Source organism: Neodiprion virginianus, chromosome 5 (genome assembly GCF_021901495.1).
Source record: "Neodiprion virginianus isolate iyNeoVirg1 chromosome 5, iyNeoVirg1.1, whole genome shotgun sequence".
NCBI classification, from domain to species: Eukaryota; Metazoa; Arthropoda; class Insecta; order Hymenoptera; family Diprionidae; genus Neodiprion; species Neodiprion virginianus.
Genome location: NC_060881.1, coordinates 19,374,897 through 19,394,705, shown reverse-complemented (window position 1 = coordinate 19,394,705; position 19,809 = coordinate 19,374,897). Strand labels below are relative to the sequence as shown.

Sequence of the window (19,809 nt, the reverse complement as noted above, 5' to 3'; positions counted from 1 at the left end):
GATTGAAGGATCGATAAAGAAAGGAAAATGTTGCGAATCGAAAGCTACAACTAACTGTTGAACCGTTAATATTTCTGCACTGATGAAAATTAATACCCAGAAGGTAATTTCACACATACTAATACATAAAATATATCTAAATATAGATAACATCGTCGAGGATGTAATTTTATCCCGCAGCGCATCGACGTTGTTTGGTTGCGGAATCTCAATGCCATTTCGCGTTATTGAAAAAATCATGCGAAATTTTATAAGTACGTCATTATAGTAAATACGATATGCATGCGAAGGCCTGAGCATAATTGTGAAAATAAACACTAATCTGCATAATTGCAAGCACCGAATACACAAAAATAGAATAACAGGTTGAAAAAAAATAATTCTCGACGCAGTTTCAAATGTAAAACTTTTTAAGAAGAAAAGAATTTGAACAATAAAAGAAGAGAGATGAAATCGAAACTACAACTGATAACTTCTCGTGATACAATTCTTCCTAATCTATTATTTTTTTTTTTTTTTCTTTCGTGTCATTGCTACGATCTAACCAACAAGATATTCTCAAAAAACAATAATTTGTATCGACCATGCCACCAAAAAGTAATCCAAAAGTAAGTGCGTAATTTGTTTGAATTTGTAAGGTTTTGATATAAAGACTTTCGCAAACTTGAAGAAATCTTTTATAATAAAAACTCCACGGCGTTTTTAGGGTCGAATTTTGCATAAATTCATTGGAAAAATTGTCTGATATCAGGAAGTAATCTCAATTAGTTTAATTCAAATACAATTGTACGATTCCGTTGAGAAAATTGTTTCTTTCTTTGTTTTTTTTCGCAAAAATCTCTGTGCTTGTTTCTTCTGTCAGATTTGATCGAAAACACTCCAGTCGCATGCCGATTATTGAATTTTATCTTGAGAAAAATTTTTAAGTGCGCCTGAAGCAGGGAAACTGAAAATAATTGGGTTATATTTTTCGTTTTTTCGATTTGAATAAAAATCAAATGCAACAGATTGATATTTAAAAACTACATTTTTCACTACGTTTCTCTGTTTTAAACGCGTATAAAAATCGCACGGTTTTTTTTCTGCAAGCAAAGACCCAATTCTCTGAATACACGTATAAAAAGATGCAAACCAAAGAAAGAACTGCAAAAGTAAAAGATAATAATACTAGAGGATTACACATGTTAGATCCGCGTATTTCGTACCCGACTCAAAACCGGGCAGGCTAAGCCAAGTTACTTAGTTTGAGGAAAACAATTCATACTTTGACAAGGGTAAACAGCAAAAGCAGCAAAGTGCGGCGACAAATGATAAAGAAGAAGTGACGGGAGGTGGAGGGCAGAGGACGACAAAGAAGAAGAGCAAAGGCAGCAAAGCGGAAAAAAAAGCAGCTAAGCTTCGAGCTGCTGAAGAGAGGGAAAATTTATTAAAAACGGAACGTCTCAGGCAGGAAATTGAACGTGGAAATTTGAACGCGAAACGGTTTTCGAAACCCTGGCGCGACATGGTGATGAGCATTAAAATGCCGCAGATCAAAGAAGACCTCGAAGTCGCTTGGCACACGTTCGACCGCGCAATCGACGTGAAAAATTACAGGTACGTGCAATCGGATCTTTGCATAAAAAAAAAAAACGTGCAATTTTTACGTGCGTCGATCGGAGACTTCGATAAATCTTAAAGCTTTCGCACCTTGGAATGCATGTTTCTGGAATTTTGATTATTTGCCTAGAATTCTGAAATTAGAATTCAATCCAAATTTGAACTTTGTAAGTCAAGTGATTTGGAAGTTACGAATATTTTTCTAAAATTTCTTACGCGATACTTACAACGAACGAAAAATCGTTGCTAGAATTTTTTACTGGAGTTATTTAAATCTAGTCTTTTACCTGAACTGACTGAGTTTTGTTTCTTTCTCTTCTGTCATATTTGACGAAAAACTCACCGAAGTGTTCTGTTAAATCAAAAAAGTGTTAAATAATCTGCAAGTCGTATTGCACTTTTTTTTTTAATATGTGATCTTCATGAGTGTCAATCCGCCGTACTTAAATCGATAAATTTTTGTTTAATCGAAAAAACCAGCAATAATTGTTTTTTCTCTGTTTTGTAGGCATAGAAATTTTTTCATGCAGAAACGCAATTTGACAACCTATGCCTGTCATTTTTTCTGAGCAAAGTTATTCTGATTCAATTTTTGGATGAATTTTAGATGAATGTGATATCGTTTCTCCAGAAATTTGCTTTCACCAGCACGCAACAATCTGACAGAAATTTCTTCTGCATGAAATTATTCAATCCTGATTCATCCGGCATGCTGAAAATTTGGGTTTTCGATAAACCTAAGTAAAAACTTGAGAAAATTCAAATCGCACTTTTCCATTTAGAAAATGATTCCCGTGAAAGTATCGAAGCAAGTGGTCCCAACTCTTCGTATAATTCTCGATCCTCTTGATATTCCGACGCGAATTTGAAATAATTAATGTTGAAATTGGGTCCAGCATTTCCCTGCTTCTCGACGAGTTGGAAAAGGCTGAGGAGCAGTACCAGATGAACGAGCGGGCGCATCTCGAGACAATCGGTTGTCTCATGAAAACGTACAAGGAGCGGCTGAGCAGTGAAGATAAAAACTATCAGGCCGAACTGCAGAAGATGATCGACGTGGCGTTCGAGGAAACCGAGGCCGTCGCCCTCAAGCAAAACGACGACGAGGTTTACATTCAGGCCGTGATCTACGCGATGGAACAGCGCCTAGAGATCCTCATGAAGTCCGTCATGGGCGCGACCATCAGCAAGGTCGGCGAGGCCGAAGACGATAATCGGAACACGAGACGAGTCGCGAAATTCATTTTGGAAAAAAGTTATCACGCTCTTTGGGAGCAGTACGTCGCTAATTTGGTCAAGTATCAGGCCGGTGAGGAATATTCCAGGATTATTAAGGATTTAGAAAATCGGTATTCCGGCGCGGAATCGATATCCGAAATTTGATCAATTGTTTGATTGTATTTGAGCAGATGGTTGGAAAAGTTTTAGAATTTTGGGGATTTATATTCCGACAACCGGTTGTTCAATTTTATTGCGATTTCTTTCCTTCAAAGGTAAGGTAAAGGTAACTTTGATGTTCATTCGCGTATTTTTTTACTCTTATTCACAATAACTTTTTCAAAAACGTCCCTATCGATTTTTGTCAAATTTTGAGATACTTTTCTTGGATAGTTTATCCTCTTGTTGTAAATTCTTAACGCAAAATCGAATTTCTAGTTCTATCGATCGTCATTTTGTTTAATCAGAAGGAAAACAAAATTCAAGACGGTGGCGAAAAGGATAAACTGTCCAAGAAAGTTATCTCCGAATTTGAAAGAAATCGACCGAGTTGTTTTGCAAATACCGTAGAAAACGCAAAACGCGTCACTAACTGAAAGTGAAATGATTGACTCGCCAATGAAAATACTTATTATTAACTAATTCCAATGAAAAAAATAGGTGGACGAAGCTCGATCTACATACTTTTGAATAAAAGAAACCCAGATCGAATTAAATAATTGGTTGTTGAGATATAAATTTCTGAAATTCACCGACATTTTCAGTCTTCCAATCGTATGTGTACCAAACTGATAACTAGGAACCAAATTTCACTTGAACACGAAAAATTTTAGACCATTTTCGAGATTATTAGAAGCTTAAATTTTTTCACGATTCTTACCATAAAAATTCATCACAATTAATTGTATTCTGTTCATATTTAGCCAACGATTCGAAGGCATCACAACTTGGGTAGTGAACATTTACAAAGAATTTCGCTACGAAATATCAGAATTCACCAACTTTTCATAGAAATAAGAATTTTTCTAATTGTTCCAACAGCTCGGTGCATATTCTAATTCTGTTCTAATATTTTCAGGAACTTTTTTATTGTCTTCGGAAGAACAAATATACTTCTTAAATATCGGAATCCACTTAACAAATTCTTTGGTTAAGAATAAAAATGACACAATGCTCATTATTTTTTAAAACGCTGAAAAATTTCACAACTTCAGGGTAAAAATCATGACTCAATCAATCCTTGATCTAATTAGGGTGGGAAAAAAAAGTGCAAGACAAAGCTTTTCTAATTTTAACGGAGAACATAATTAACAAAACAAGCCAGAAATTGAACACACATAGAATTAAAAATGAAAATCTGATTGCATAATTTATTTTTCCAGACACCGAGAATATGCGTAGGGATTACAACGTGATCAAGGAAAAGGACGACAAAGCAAGATCGATAATAGCGAGACAAATATCGCACACGGCAAGTCTTTTCGAATCAATTCGCAAAATGAAGGATAAGATACACGCGTACAAAGTGACCGCCGGAAAATCGATCTCCGAAATAATAGCGGAGAGAGATTTTTTCAACGAAGCTTACTGGACCGTGAAAACACGCTTCATGTCCGGTACAATGATTTTCGAAATCATAGACCATCAAAGGTTTTACAAAAACTCGCATTTCCAACAAATGCAGGCATTTAAGAAAAAAAAAGAAACTTTTTCTGCAGCAGGATTTTTATTGCACCATTTTTGCTTCACTTTTCGCAGAGCAAACGGCTGACCGCGAAGCTCTGAAAATCATCACCGCCGAATTCAACGCGACGTCTACGCATCTGAAGCGTATTTTGACGAAGGGTGAAAATTTGTTGAGTCTAGTGCAAATTTGTCGCAAATACGAAACACCGGAAGAAATAGTCTTACCTTTCAAACCTTCCATTGCGCTTGACGACTATCCGGAAGATTTTATAGCCGATTTTGGATGGGAGAGAAGCCACGCGGTACGAATTTCGTACGTTTTTAGTCACTCACAATCAGCTTTTTTCGAATCAGTCGCCGTATAAATCGAAAATTTTTTCATATTAATTGCTGCTCTCAGAATCGAAATGAAAATTATAAAAATTTTTTCTTTCAATTCTTCTCGATTTTCTATCAAGGTAAAGAAATTTACACAGCCTGCCAAAATAAATGTATGAAATTAATGTGAATTTCATGAATGATCAAATTCTCAATCCTCAAAATTGTTCACTTGAGTTCATGTAGCGTATTGAATTATCATTAGTTAATTAATGTGAACGTATTGCACTGAGGACAGTGAATATAGATCTCAGAAATAATAGAAGTTCCAAATACAGACAAACATTTGTAACATATAACATTTTTTGAAATCAAGCCATTAAAATAGCCGACTCAGGGAAAAGTTTACGTCAATTCAGCAAAATTCGGAAGAGCGCCGTTTCTGCAACTTCGTCTCTACAAGTGCCGATGCCTACAAGTTCGCTTCTATAAGTGACAATCTTAGAACGGAAAGACTCGTTTCTACGAGTTGCGATCCTACAAGTTCGTTTCTACACGTGGTGGTCAAATAATTTCAATTGAATTGAATTAAACCAAAATGTACGAAATTAACAATCAAATTTATGAGAAATGAACTTGTAGGATCGCAACTTGTAGAAACGAACTTGTAGGCATCGGCACTTGTAGAAACGATATTCTCTCCAAAATTCCGTTAAATCCTAAAAATTTTCGGTTTGCTATATAAATGAAGAAATGTTTATTAAATTTGAAACAACATCTCGTTTAACCTTCCCTGATTAACATTCGTTTCGGAGGAGAAATCCAAATACATCAACTAAACACAAAGAAAAATAATTTTTAGCAATAAAGAAAAATAATTTTCGTTTCCTATTTATTGCTTTTAGAAAATTGAACGAGGGTACTCGAACGGATGCAAAAATTTCTGACAATCGTTTTTTTCCTGAGATAAAAAATAGAGAATACGAGACGTTAAAATTCAAAATAATCCCAATTACAGGTAATGGAACAGTACCGAAACCTCGAGTTGTTTTGGCGCAGAGTTGGACACGCGAAAATAGTCAGCAAGCAGTTACGTTTAGAGCGTGATAAGCTGCGAGACGAGGGAAGATGTCTCAAACAATGCTTGAAACATTGCATAGCCGAGAGATCGGTGGGAAACGAGGAGTCGGGAAGAATCGCGGAGCTTGAGATTACCACAGGAAAGCCTGTGGTCATTGAGGCCAGCCTGTGCAAATTCCAATGAGTACATTTGACGTATTAGATTCTGTAGATTCAGGGGCACGCGTATTTGCCTCAAACACGAAATCAGATGAGAACCGTTTGCTGCGTCGGTAAGGCACGTGTTGATAGTGTGTAAAATTCGACCCGATCGAGATGTTGGCGCCCGATCTTACCGACCGGCTTACCGACGCATCCGACCATTCTCATCGGATCTCGTGCTTGAGCCGCTTGAGCCAAATACGCGTTGTGCCCCTGAATCGGTTAGAATTCATTACGTTGAGTGTATGCATATACGTACATACATACTTGCGGTACATAATAGATACGCAACGCGACTGTACTCATCTCATCTTACATCCAAAGTGCATGTATTATTTTTGTACCGAGAGGCGCGGCCTTCGCAGGTTAGTTTGAATAGTCAAATGATAAATTGAATCAAATTTAAATATTGCGAAATTTTGAATAACGCTGTTTCAATATGTTGACTGGTATAAAAAATGATCGAAACTGAAAACTCAGAGAGGAAGAGAAGGTTGGTTTGGCTAAGAATCGAAACTTGATAATTTTATTACAAGATCCTTGGACGTTGAGGATTTGGCGAGTTATTGTATTTTTAAGCTGCGGAAATTTATTCAATAATAGAAAATGTTAAAACTGTAAACGAAAGCTTAGATATCTTTGCTTCGTTGCAAATCGCTTCAGAATCGTTAAAAATCTAGTAGATTCGTTCGATTTTACATTGCAATAGTCATGTTATTCAAAAGTCTGTTATCTACAATTTCCCGAAAACGCTTTTTTCACGATGTTGGCATCTTTGAATATTCATTTTATAACATTGTATCGATATTGATTGATAGCGTTTTCAGCTTGGACTGTTCCGCTCTGTTCTGCTGCACCGGAAGAGTAATATTACATACATAGTTACTGTGTCGGTGCGGCAAAACAGAGTAAAACAGAGCGGAACAATGTAAGCTGGAAACTCTATATGATCAACAATTATTAAAACTAAACCGAATACCAAGAAAAATAAAAACCTATATCAGTGAATTTATAGAATACATAGCTTTCTGAATAAAATTAACGATCGTAAAGTGAACTCGAACCAATCTTCTACATTTTCGATGATTTTTAAGCAATTTGCAACGAAGCATCGAAAGCTAAATTTTAGTTCATACCATAGTATTGTTAATTTTCGTATTTTGAGTGATATTTTCTGTATTTGATGAATACTAAATGTACGGCTATCTCGTAGTAAAATTAATAACAAGTATCCATTTTTGACCAACCAATTTATGAAATGTTCGGGAGAAAAATCCAGTTGAAACATCTCCAGCGATGTGTTGACAACATAATTGTAATGAATCTTATTAATTCCAATGGAACAACATAAGATATCAACAATTTGAGATGAAGTTTTGTAATATAACGATAAAAATGAATGCTCTTGATATTTTTTAATCAATTCTTATTTTCAATGAGGAGGGCGGGAGGTTGTCATCCTTTTAAACTTGACCCAACTTTTTTAATGATGCTTAAAAAAGGCCTATTTATTCGAAGACTCGAAAAGACGTGTGGCGTTTGTATAATAAACTTGTCAAAGCATGTCATTTAATATACCTTCAAGGTGAGCTTTACGTTTTCGTAACACCACGAGGAAACAAATTATGCGTGTCGGTATGCATGGCCAAATTTTTACACTCGCATACATTTAAGATTTCGAGCAAGGGATAATTTTTCCAATTCAACCAACGCAATTGCATGAAATTTTTGTAGTGAAAATTGAACTATCTATTTCAGTCTTTCGATCACGCAAAAATCGTATGCTTAATTCTGATTTCTAATTGATCATTAAATTCTATGAAGATTATTGATTATAACGATACCTACTAAATATGTGCTAAACTTCTCGATCAATACAAACCAATATTCAATCTCAATCTAATTCAATGAAGATAAACTGTTGATAATTTACAATTAAAAAAAAATCAAATTGATCAACAGATTGAAAAATGTATACTTCACTCCAATCACAAGTTATGTCATTTTTACCGTCATTGGATTTCTTGAGAAGCAAAGAAATTTAGAAACTGCGGAAAAATGATGCAACGAATAATCGACGAGCAATTTTTCACAATCTTAAGATACTAGTTTTATTCACACGTACTAAAACCGGTTTACTCAATTATAATTAACCACCACGTTTTACTTATTTATTTATTAATATCTCAAATCTCTGTACAACGAGTAAAAAAATGATCCATTTTTATACGACTTATCTAAGTTTTATAAATTAATTGCGGCAGCAGCCCGCTTAATGCTCATCACTTTTTTCACATATATTATCATCAGGAATGTTAGATTATGTTGGGATAGATTTCACACGACAAATCGGTATGCAACTGCTTTTTTTTTTAGTTTTTACCATTCGAAATTTTAAACTTGCAATAACATGCGTATGAATATTGCTTTCTTTCATCATTTTTACAACAAAGAAAAAATCATTGCAGCACAGACAAGTTTTCATTTCAAACTGCTAAATAGATAAATTAATAGGATAATTTGAAAAAGTTATTCATTTTCACGGGGCAAATTCATGTCACGCACTATTTTCGTTACTAATATATGAGAGGGGGAGAAAGAAAACGTGAAAACAAAATATTTTATGATCTATATTATTATGTATTTAAAATACTCGATTTTTTATTTAACTTCAATCTTTTTTCATCTCTCTGCCTTCAATCATTTGCTATCGGTTATTCATGTCTGTCAACTTTTAGATTATTCTTCGTTTTCTATTCCTTCTTATTTTCATTATTTGATGGAGCAGACAAAAAATGATAATTCTGTAAAGGTGGCTTATCATTAGAGACAAGTAAAATAATGAGGTAATGAGGAAAATCTAAAAAAAAAAAAAATCGCGTTTTACGGCTCGTTGGCTATTCTCAATCTTTTTGAAGTTTAAGGGTAATTAAATATTTAAGATATCATGCGTGCCATTTTTCTTAAATAATGGATTACTGAATATTAATTGTTTCGTTTTTTTTTTTTTTTTCTTTATTCAAGTCTCAAATCTGTCTGTCTGTAATTCTTTCTTCCCTTCGCCATGCTTCTTCTCCCATTATTCTTCCTGTTTTCTTCTTTTTCAAATCGACGTAATTTTTAATTAACGTCCCTTACGACTGGCGATTTGAGATAGCAGCTTATTTCCTGCTAGGAAAGTTACGACACCAATGCCCAAAAGGTATCTTAGAGTAACGAACATGTTCAATTGAAGCCAGAAAACTCCAAAGAGGGCAAAAATCCCTGAAAAAAAGAGAACCGTCAAAAACGTGCGAATAAATGAAATTCGTCGCTAATTTCAATCTTTCTTCTAATTTTTTATCCAATGACATAGATTTCTAATGCTGTACGAAGATTCTAAGCCATCTAAAAAGAATTTCAGAATAACTGTTGTTCAGTGAAAGTAAATATGAAGACGCGAGAAACGCAGAATAAGAGCGTCATTATAAAATAACAGAAATTAGATGTCTCTAAACTGATATATATAATTTCTATTCCCGCGTATCGATGGTAAAACCTTGTTGGACTAGAATTATAGGTATAGATAATTTTAATAAACGCGCGCAATGAAGTTGTTATTACAATTTATTTATAGTGAATATCGGGCTGCAAATGTAACAAATTGTTTCGGTTACATTTGTGAAAAATTCACCTTCATTTAATATATGCTCGATTGAAAACGTCGTTAACTTATGTAAAACAGTTAAACGTCAAGCATCGAGCATTTTTCATAAGGCTTGAAAGAAAAATTGATTCAATTAAATAAGAACAGAAATCATCAGTTCAGTTTTCTCTAGTTTTTTTGTTCTATGAAATGTGTTTTAACAAAATGGAACACAGATCTTCATTGAGTTAATCTTTAAACAATTCCGACAATTTAATAGATTTCTCATATTCATTTAGGCAATGATAACGTGATGTTATTGAAGTAAAATTTAATCGCGAATTTCTTTTGAAATACTATCAAGTTGATATTAGATTATAAATCTTTACAATCGGAAAACAGAATTTCTTTAATTTACTTTGAATCGATGTAGCGGCGAAAAAAATTTACGATGACAAAATCGACGAATTTGCATTTATGGGAGAAACATTACGAACAAAAACTCACCTCCAAGTCCTAAATGAAAAATAATAGCGCTCAGAGAAAGAGGGAAATTTGATATGTTGACTCCGAGTTTTGCCCATAGAATGAGGAGCAGAAGAACAGGCGCCAGGCAAAGTCCAGTAAATAAGTTTGAGACAACGCGAGACGGCCTGACTTCAGGTTCGCGGAACATATGCTGCAAGAAAACAGATATCGTAGAATCCTCACTTCGCAATATATTTTCTAGGGTTGCCACTATTTCTGAACTGTGGGATTCACCAATATTTCCAGATTTTTCAGAAACAAAATTTCAATTTTTCAGAGATCTTCTGTATCTGTGATAATTAAAGTTGTGAAGGACCAAAAAAATATTTAATCCCTCATCGTCACAAATTACATTTTATTTATTTCGAAGTCCGTTTGCTTTAATTGCTTATTAAAACTGTGATAATTCAAACAATGTGTTGAGTATCAAATTTCTATGGTACCAAAAATTCCATACAAAGGCAAAGTGGCAACCATGATTATTACAGTCACAAACACGTCGAACGGATGTCTTATGCTCCACTTTTTGACATCTATAAGGCCCAAAAAGACATCTTTTACGCATGAAGATATCTTTTGATGTATAAAAATATCTTTTAGGCGTCGGAAAATGACGCATAAAACATCGTTTGGACGTCTTTTTGACTTCAAATCTGGGAAATTCCACGTCATTGAAAAAGTTTTCAGAAGAAATGAACCAATGAGATCATAAGAAAAAATTCATTTCTGAAATAAGTATTCTACCTCAGTCAAAAGTGAAAAATGAAAGGAAAAACTGTTATCATTTATTTGAACTAGTCTAACTGTAATAATTACTAGGAAGAAGTGATTTATCAATCGAAATTTCATTAATCGTAGAAAAAAAAAGTTAATGAAACTAAAAAAAAGTTCCTCTTTGTTGGTGTTCATTTTTTCTCTATTCGTCAATAAAATAGCGTTCACTTAAATCTCATTGTATTTTAATGACGCAAACGTGAATTTCGAAAAGAAAACAAAGGGATATAAAATCAAATTGAAAGCGCCTTAAAAAAAAACCAGTACTGTCGGTTAAAATTCTATCAACGTTCGGTCAAAACGAGAACGCAGATAAAATTAAAAAATCATTTGTAACCGATTAATTAATCTGCCAATGTTTTGGAGGTGGTAGAAAGATTGATAAACATTCTGTCACTAACGAGCATTGGCATGACATTACGAAAAAATTTCTTATAGCATTTAAATGTTCAATCATGCAATTACGAAAACCAAAAAAAGTTGTATACCTTGATTTCTGGCTTGGGTTTGTACAGATTCGATTTTTCGTCGCTGGTTTGAACAGCGCTCTGCGATTCTGGCAACTTTAGTGTAATCTGAGCCACATTCCACTGGAACGAATTTATGAGCACAGCATCACCGACTATCAATTCAATATTGTAGTCGCCACTAATGTGGCCAAATTCTCCAGCCGTTGATCCAACGTCCTGAAAATAGACGAGTAATAAAAAGAAAACCAGAGAATTTGTTTACTATAATTTTTCTTGAGTAGAGATTTCAGCATTAAATTTTTTTTTAGATTATGTCATATCAACGAAATACCGCGATTAAAATTCTATCTTTCGTGTTTCATTGATAATCCTATTATTCAGTGTTCCGAATAACTCACCATGTCAAATTTGTAAACGTTTCCAGTGTCCGGTTCAGCGACGAAAATAATTTCCTGACCCTGACTGTTTCCGGAATTTGACACTGAATAAAGCCTCACGAATGCTTGATGCACTCTGATTGGTTTCTGGCTCGTGGAATCTTTCAGCAGGAATCTTATGACCAGTTTTTGCTGAGAATCTGCCTCGATTTTTGAACTCAGCTTCTTCGGATATTCCACTCTGATTTATGCAAAATAAAGAAATCAAATTTTTGCATCCTATATACGATTTCTTGTTTTCGTTCGCTGCTCTTTCTTGCTTTTCGTATATCTTCAGAGTAGACATTTTTTTGATAGATCAAAGAAATAAAAGAGCCCGGAACCGAAAAATAACATAAAACGGAAGGAAAACGACGGATGAAATATCAGATCAAAACTTAGCTCAAAAAATATATCATAAAAAACGTCAACAACAAAAATGACAAAAGTGAAAAGGGACTCCAGTTTCACAGTCTATTTTCAAGAAGCGAATAATTGCCTTTGAGTAAAAAAGTAATAAGAATAGAAAGTTTGGAATTATTGGGATTGGCACTTGCAATGCGTCATCCGGTGGAAAAAAATCATATTAATGCAACCAGGCTGACAGCTGACCGTTGACTGTTTTTTCCCGTGTGGACGGTAGAGCAGGTATATCATTGATTATGCTTCATTAATTTATGTGACATGAATAATTTCAAACCCCAAGAATTACGATTTGCCTTTATTAAAATTAAAAAATTAGGTTGTGTGGTGATAAAATGGCGCTGACAACCAGACTCTAGAGGCATGAGGACATTTTCTAATAATTCATAACTACTATTAAGGATAAATATTCTTTAGAAATTTGTTTGCAGACATTTTGGGGGAATGAAAGCAAGAAGGTTTTTCTTACCGAGACAATTTTGGCTGCGTTGTTTGATCAGCGTCAGCAGTGCCGATTTCAAGGTAATCCACGACCACTTCGGACAGTACTTTGACAGTGACAATGTTGGACACGGATCCTGCGGATACAGAGATCTTGTAAACTCCTCGTTCCGGTTTGATTTCCATGAGATTCATTGTATACAGAGTTCTGCAATGTGAATAGAATATTTTTTAAAATAATAAACACAAAAATGGATTCCTAAATTCAACAATGTTTTAATGATTGTGACGATCGTATTCCATTAAGAAATATAATTGAGTGTAATCTTTTTTTTTTTGTACGTTGAATCCGTTTTAACAAACGTCAAGTCATAACAGTTTATCAGCATCATATTCAAGATTCAACGTATTTTCGAGAAAAAAAATTAATTTTCCCCGAGCGTATAACCGAAATAGACATTGTTAAATCCAAAATCAGTAAGTAATCGGGGGATTTTGACTTTACAAATAACTCAACTCTACTTAGCAGATCGTATCTACTTTAAGATATCATCGAAATTCCCAGAGAATTCCAAATTTTTTCAGGAATTCTTCATAATTTTTCAAATGTATTAAAATTATAATTACTCATTCGTAGATTTAATGGCAAACAATGCTAATATTTCTCTTCAAATTACCTTATGTCTAAAATTTTTGGTATTTTCAATTGGTATTTATTCTCGGACTTGAGTTTTAACGTAATTTTTCATAACCCAAATTGTTATTTGAAGTGTTACAAAATATTTTCCCCAAGTGTTCAAAAAACTCATTGCGAGTTCATTAGATTTTTCTATGAAAAATAAAATTCCCTAAATGTTCCAGGTTGTCTAGATTTTTTTCACTCTTTCAGCATAATTTTTACTTGAAGTAAAATCATTTTTTCATTGTACTACTTTATTTTTAGATAAAATTAGCAATGATGAAAACAAATACGATATTTGAATAAAAATAAATCTACCAATTTCAAAAGAACACGAGGCCTAAAACAGTATAACGGCAAAAAACGGGCCATTTGCAGTTAGTTTTACATCAATTATGTGAATAGAAAAGTAGACAACTTGGTACAAACTGTGAGGCTTTGCATTTTCCACATAGAATCGGTATATCGCAATGAATACGATGAAAGAGCTCCTTTAAAATTAAATACAGCCCAGTCAGAATATTTTTTTTTTTTTTTATTTCACCACTAGATGTCAGTCAAAGCACCACATCTTCATTCCCACAATCAATTTATTGATTTATTGATTGATAAGTAATTCCATAATTAAATTTGTATCCTTTCCTACGAATTCTCAGTACCCTAAATTCAACTCTTATGAGAATTCGAATCCAGAAAATGTTGTTTCGAAACACAATTACAAAGAATGTAACTTACTTGTCGGAAGCCAAAGGCTGGAAGGCCTTCTTGCTGATAACAACGACATCGTCACTAACTCTAGTGGCAGAATTGGCAACGACCGAAGGCAGAGTTTTCAGGGATCTTCCAAGAATGTCGCAAACTTTGACGCTGACCAGCGGTTGCTTCGACGAAACCGATATTCCACCATCCGCCAGTGCGATGCAGATCGGATTTTCAAACGGATTATTGGCCAGTACGCTAAGAGCAGCAAGAAGACCGACGACTCCTTTGCTTGTCTGAACTGAGCGACGGGACAGCAGATAGTTTGCAAACTTCACAGTCTGTTCAGAAGTTATTGGTGGTTTTTTCTTCAAATTTGTCGATAATTGGAAGGCACCTTTCACAACGAGACCTGAAGAAGGATATCAACATGTTTTAAATAATTGCCTGGAATTATTTATGTTCGTTTTTGACCGTTGTTGGATTTTAAAATGAGATTAATATTCACAAACAACATCAGTCGATTAGTTTTCTTCAATGTTCTTGCAGTAGAACGAAAGTAATTATTAGCATCATTGTTTTAAATAAGGTACTTTGATCTGTTACATTATTTCTAATGATTTTATTAGGCGAGCGAGTAACGTGGGAAACAAAATTCAACAGACTCAAATGAGATTTTGAAAGAAATTTTAAATAAATTAAGTATAAAGGAAGTAAGTCTAAAATTTAAAAATACATTGATTAAAAAAGTAATAAAAAAAAGGATTCAGGAACAAGGAAACTTACTGGTGATGGAGAGTCCACCCTCAAACTGCAGGTATTTGCCGTCAACTTCATCGGCCTGAACAATGGCATCCTCGATACGTTCGAAAGCGAATGAACCTGCAGGGCCGAGCTCAGCAGCAATGTGGAAAAGGTACCCAAGGCTGGAATGAAACAAGAAGACAATGCGTTATGTCAGAAACTGAAGCGCCGGTTTCTCGAGAATTAAATAAAACGGAAATATCATCAGAAAGACTAATCAAACAATCACGGTTTGTCATGATTAATGCATTGTTCATCACGGTAATCAGGACATTTCAATTTCTGAATTTTTCGAAGTTGAAAATTTCCTAAAGATCTCTTTGATTTTTGGTTTTGACTTCTAATTTTAAGTGCTTTCAAAGAATAGAAAGATTATTTAAAATCCGAGTGTGATCAAATTTGAAAGACTGATGAAACAATAATGTACAATTACTTGAGTCACAGTATCCATAACGTAATCAAATATTAATTCGTTTTGATATGTTTTAATAAAAGTCTTATAATGCACATTTCTTTGATCATTGTGCATATTTCATAGCATCATTGTTATACTGAAGAATATATACAAAAAAATCCTAAACTTAATTCGATCATTGATCTACGCATTCAGAATTACACAAATTATTTGTGCTCACTTGAGAATGCTATCATCTTTTTTCAATGCAGCCTGAAGCGCCTTGACCAATTTTACTATTGCAGGTTCCGTGAGGTGCTGGGACACAGCGCTGAGTCCGGTTACGGCGTAGAAAACTTCAGGTATGGTCGAAGACTCTTTTTCCACAACGGCAGCAAACGTCTGTCGTGACAAATGATGAAAAATGTGAAATGAAGATAAATATTAGAGGGTTAGGAAAAACACAATCACAATAGCAATGCAGAATTGAAAAATGTATAAAAATCAAAGGGATTGTTTCTCTTCAAAACTTCATTCATCAGATAAATTGTTTCTCTCCAATGTTCTTACAGTAGAACGAAAGTTATTTGTAAGCATCATGTGAATGGCGTTTTAATTTGATATGAATTGTTACTGAATAGACGTTGATTTGATTATTAAACAATAAGTAAATTGATGAAGTATCTATTGAGTGAATTACTGAATATATTTGGAAAATTCACCGTGATCTTATCGTATTAGGTGTTAATGATGGAATCACAGAAAGAATCACAGGCTCTCGCATTACGTTTCGAGAATATTTGCTACAAGATGATAACAGTTTTCAGGATATTCAATAATCCAAGTTGATTTAAGGTAAACACAGTTCTAAAAATATTAAAAATTACAATTTGATTTCTTTGGCGACGCTAACATTATAAAATGAATAAAAAAAATCATCAAATAAAAAACTGTATTACCTTTATAATCGCGGCATTTGGAAGCGGCTGGCATATCCCAATTCCTTTCCAAGCTGTAACAGCGTAGTAGAGATTTTCCAGCGACAATCCACTGGCGTCTCCAACTGAACTCAAAATGAACTTGCAGGCTTCCTGAAAAAAATTTGTATTAAGGTGGTAAAAGCTGGTTGACGGAAAAATTTCACCACTAGTAGAAAATAAGTAGATAATAAAGCTCGGAAGATCGAAAAGAAGACACAGAATCACGAAATTGATTGAGAAATCATTTGACAATTGGTGAAATTCAATTTTCTGGGAAAAGTCGAAACTAATCCAATGTCGTCATTTTGAAATGGTTTTATTTTATGAATATAAGTAAGAAATTTTAAAGTTCAAACTTGACTTTTAAAAAGTGATTAAAGATTTGATAGACTTGAAATGGAATGAAAACTAAAATGTTGCAGAAGAATTGAATGGAAACAAATTAAATTCAACTTTTCTAATCAAAGTACATCGCACAAATCCCTGTTAAAAATATGTAACCTGATTTTAACAATTTCCTGTGGATGAAAATTTCCAGTTAAGGTCAACATGCACTGTGTTGAAGTGAAGCGAAAAACAAAGCGAAGCAGAGAAGAAGTAGGAAGCCCTCTGAAGGTATCAGATTCTTCTTTTTCTCTGCACTTCGCTTCGTTTTGTTTCAGCATAGTGCGCAATGACTTTTATTGTAGTGAATCGAAAACTTGTTCGAGGTTAAATTCTTAGACTAATCTTTCTGGAATAATTTATGAATTTCCTGCCTTGTTCAACTTTCTTATCGACCCTAAAATTTAACTTTCATACTTTCTTACAGCATTCTTTGGTATTGTTTCTCCCACAAGATTATAGCCAATCACAGCGTAATGCAGAGTGGCTAAATCCTTCAGCTCAAATCCAGGCTCGACGACCTTTTTTAGTCTTGTTATATCAGCCTTGGACAAAAAGGAACTGGTTGAAGTTGGCGACACCGAAGCTGACAGGACTACGCATGCCAAGGTGGACGCTATCAGTGGAAGCCACATAGCTGTTGGAAATAATTTAAGTCATACTTTAGGATCGTAAGTGACAATCGTTAAAAAATCTCAGAAGAGTGAAAAGAATTTTTTAGATAAATATGTATAAAAATAATTCTAATTAATTCGTACGTATAAAATTCTTTATTTACTAGATCTCTAAACTTTCTGAATTGTTCTGATGCATGGAATTTCAAGTCACCAGATAATCTTTCAACATTTTAAATAAAAAAATAATTTGTCTACAAAATCCTTACCAATGTCACTGACTGTATGGATTTATCGGACCAACTAACTTTAAATGTACCTGGTAGACTTCTAAGAAAGAACAGTGTATCTCGCTGAATTTCTGCTCAAAAGTGACTTTTATATTCATGCTCCAACGATACGGTCAAGTAAGTTGTGCAACAGTAGCTTTAAATGGTTTGACCCTGATAACTCAAGTTTGGGCAAAATTAAACTGTCTGCAAAGTGTCTACTTAGATATGAGTAATGTATCCCGTGCGTCTTCTGAACTTTTTTTGATTTTTGATTTTGTATTTATAATTATAGGGCTTGTCCCGTTGAATAAGTAAATAAATAAATAAATAAATAAATAAATTAGTAATTTAATATCACACTCAGCTTTTGCCGTTTGTGTTATTCAAAGATATGTTAAAACTATAGATATCGTTTTCATTAGTGAGATACAAAGTGAATATTATTGGAACATTGCCACCGCCGTTAGTTGCTTTGAGCATGAGTCATCCAAATAGTCAATTATTCGAAAATTCTTCAATATTTGCAGATTTGAAAGGAATTTCATACTTTGACGTAACTCTGAATTTAGTGGTAAAGTATCGACAGTGAAATGACAAAAAGAAAAACCGATTAGTTTCTTTTCATAGCACTGGTGTCTTTCATCCGAAAATATGTACAGAATACTTTTGGCACATTGCCAAGAAACTCCAAATCTCAAGGCATGAAAGGGATGATAAAAACTATTTGACTACTTTAGTGCATATTTTCAAAATATAGACCTGTTTGCACTCAAACGTTACCGTAAAATTAATCTTAAAAAATTAAGAAATTTGGGCACGAAATTTTTTTATAGCCTAAATTGAATATTCCAGCATTGGTCATCACAGCATTCGAATAATCAGGTTTTTGAAAATTGAATTGGCTACCATTTATAGCCGATCTTCATGGAATTGATCAAACCGCTCTTTTCAGAATTCACGATGTACATAACCGAATTAACATAAATTTGCCACAACATTTCGATCAAATCAATTACTCGAGCGACTGGAAATGAAAATGTACGCTAGTCATTTAATAATTTATAACGCTGACCATTTTCTACCCAGGAATGTTGATAGGTTAGCAAATTTCCAAGAATTATCTGCGAAATTTGTTTTATTTTTATTATTCTTCCAAATGTCATCCTTCTTGTGGAATTTTAGCATACACGTAATAATCATTCAAATATTTAAAACCGCCACATTATAACCAAAGAAGTAATAGAGTTATTTGGCCTGAAAAGTTCAAAGATCAAATCCACCAGAAGTTTGATTTTGCCCCTAAGTTTCATCCAAATCAGTATTCAAGTCATCCGGATTCCCCCGGGATTTCGAACACACTAACAATCATTCAAACGTTTGAAACTCCCGCCATTTTCTAATTGAAAACGATAAACAGGTTTAAAAAATGTTCCTCGAATTATTTTCGCGAAGTAGTTAACTTTTCACCCAAATTGTTCTAGAAAGCATGACTAGAAAACTGTCTTCGTATAAATAGACACATAAATGCACACGTACACACATTCGTACATGTATACATGTACAAACATACATGTGAAAAAGCTAGAAAACGATTATATGAGAAAGCGTGTCAAAATCATAGTTGTTCAAAACGTGTTTTGAGTTAATGCCCCTTCCAATCGTGCTAAAAATGTATTCATTTGCAATTTCAATCGTGCAAAGAGAATCTGAAAACGCAAGCCGGTAGGCAGTCAGAGATGTTCGATGAAGGATCAAAGAAGCGAAAATTCACAATTAATATTTCCAATGAAAAGATTAAAACCCTGGACTATCGAATCTCTAAATTTTCGAAGTTAGTTTCGTTGATTTTTTGAAAATTACCACTGCAAATTCCACCGTGAAATAATTCAGCCGGCATGCGATGCTGAAATATTTCGAAGCACGCGGCTTGAGAAATATTTTTTCAAGTATCGTTGTTACAATCTTCTTGAATCTTCTTGCCAGGCGGTTGAAACGTAGGTGAAAATTGACAAGGCGAGTTTAATAATTGTTTCGGTTTACTTACGTGTCCTCATGTTTCTGGATCTGGTTAATCAACGCGAGCCTCTTCTCGACTCGGCCACGTCGTCTGGGCAAACAGAAACAAGATGGCTCTTCACCCATTGCGCGTGTCTGGAAAAATGGCGTGGAACAACGCGCCGTTCCACCGCATAACGGAAATCGCT

At 34.2% G+C, this 19,809-nt stretch overlaps 2 protein-coding genes across 2 annotated transcripts; one reads left to right on the top strand and one right to left on the bottom strand.

The window, feature by feature from the left end:
- The first annotated feature begins 584 nt into the window (after positions 1-584).
- On the top strand, positions 585-6,085 carry LOC124305591 (dynein regulatory complex subunit 2-like). Its single transcript, XM_046765170.1, has 6 exons — positions 585-608; positions 1,274-1,596; positions 2,496-2,908; positions 4,200-4,433; positions 4,576-4,805; positions 5,840-6,085. Exons 1-6 carry the CDS (start codon positions 585-587, stop codon positions 6,083-6,085), a joined length of 1,470 nt encoding a protein of 489 aa, XP_046621126.1.
- Positions 6,086-8,259: 2,174 nt separating this feature from the next.
- Positions 8,260-19,806, bottom strand: LOC124306477 (dolichyl-diphosphooligosaccharide--protein glycosyltransferase subunit 2). The gene is made up of 11 exons (XM_046767243.1): positions 19,650-19,806; positions 17,145-17,356; positions 16,315-16,446; positions 15,597-15,757; positions 14,944-15,083; positions 14,194-14,569; positions 12,808-12,987; positions 11,898-12,117; positions 11,518-11,715; positions 10,235-10,406; positions 8,260-9,366 (listed from the first exon to the last, which is right to left on the bottom strand). The coding sequence occupies exons 1-11, from the start codon at positions 19,657-19,659 to the stop codon at positions 9,227-9,229; spliced, it is 1,941 nt and encodes a 646-aa protein (XP_046623199.1). The 5' UTR covers positions 19,660-19,806; the 3' UTR covers positions 8,260-9,226.
- Between the last annotated feature and the right edge of the window lie 3 nt (positions 19,807-19,809).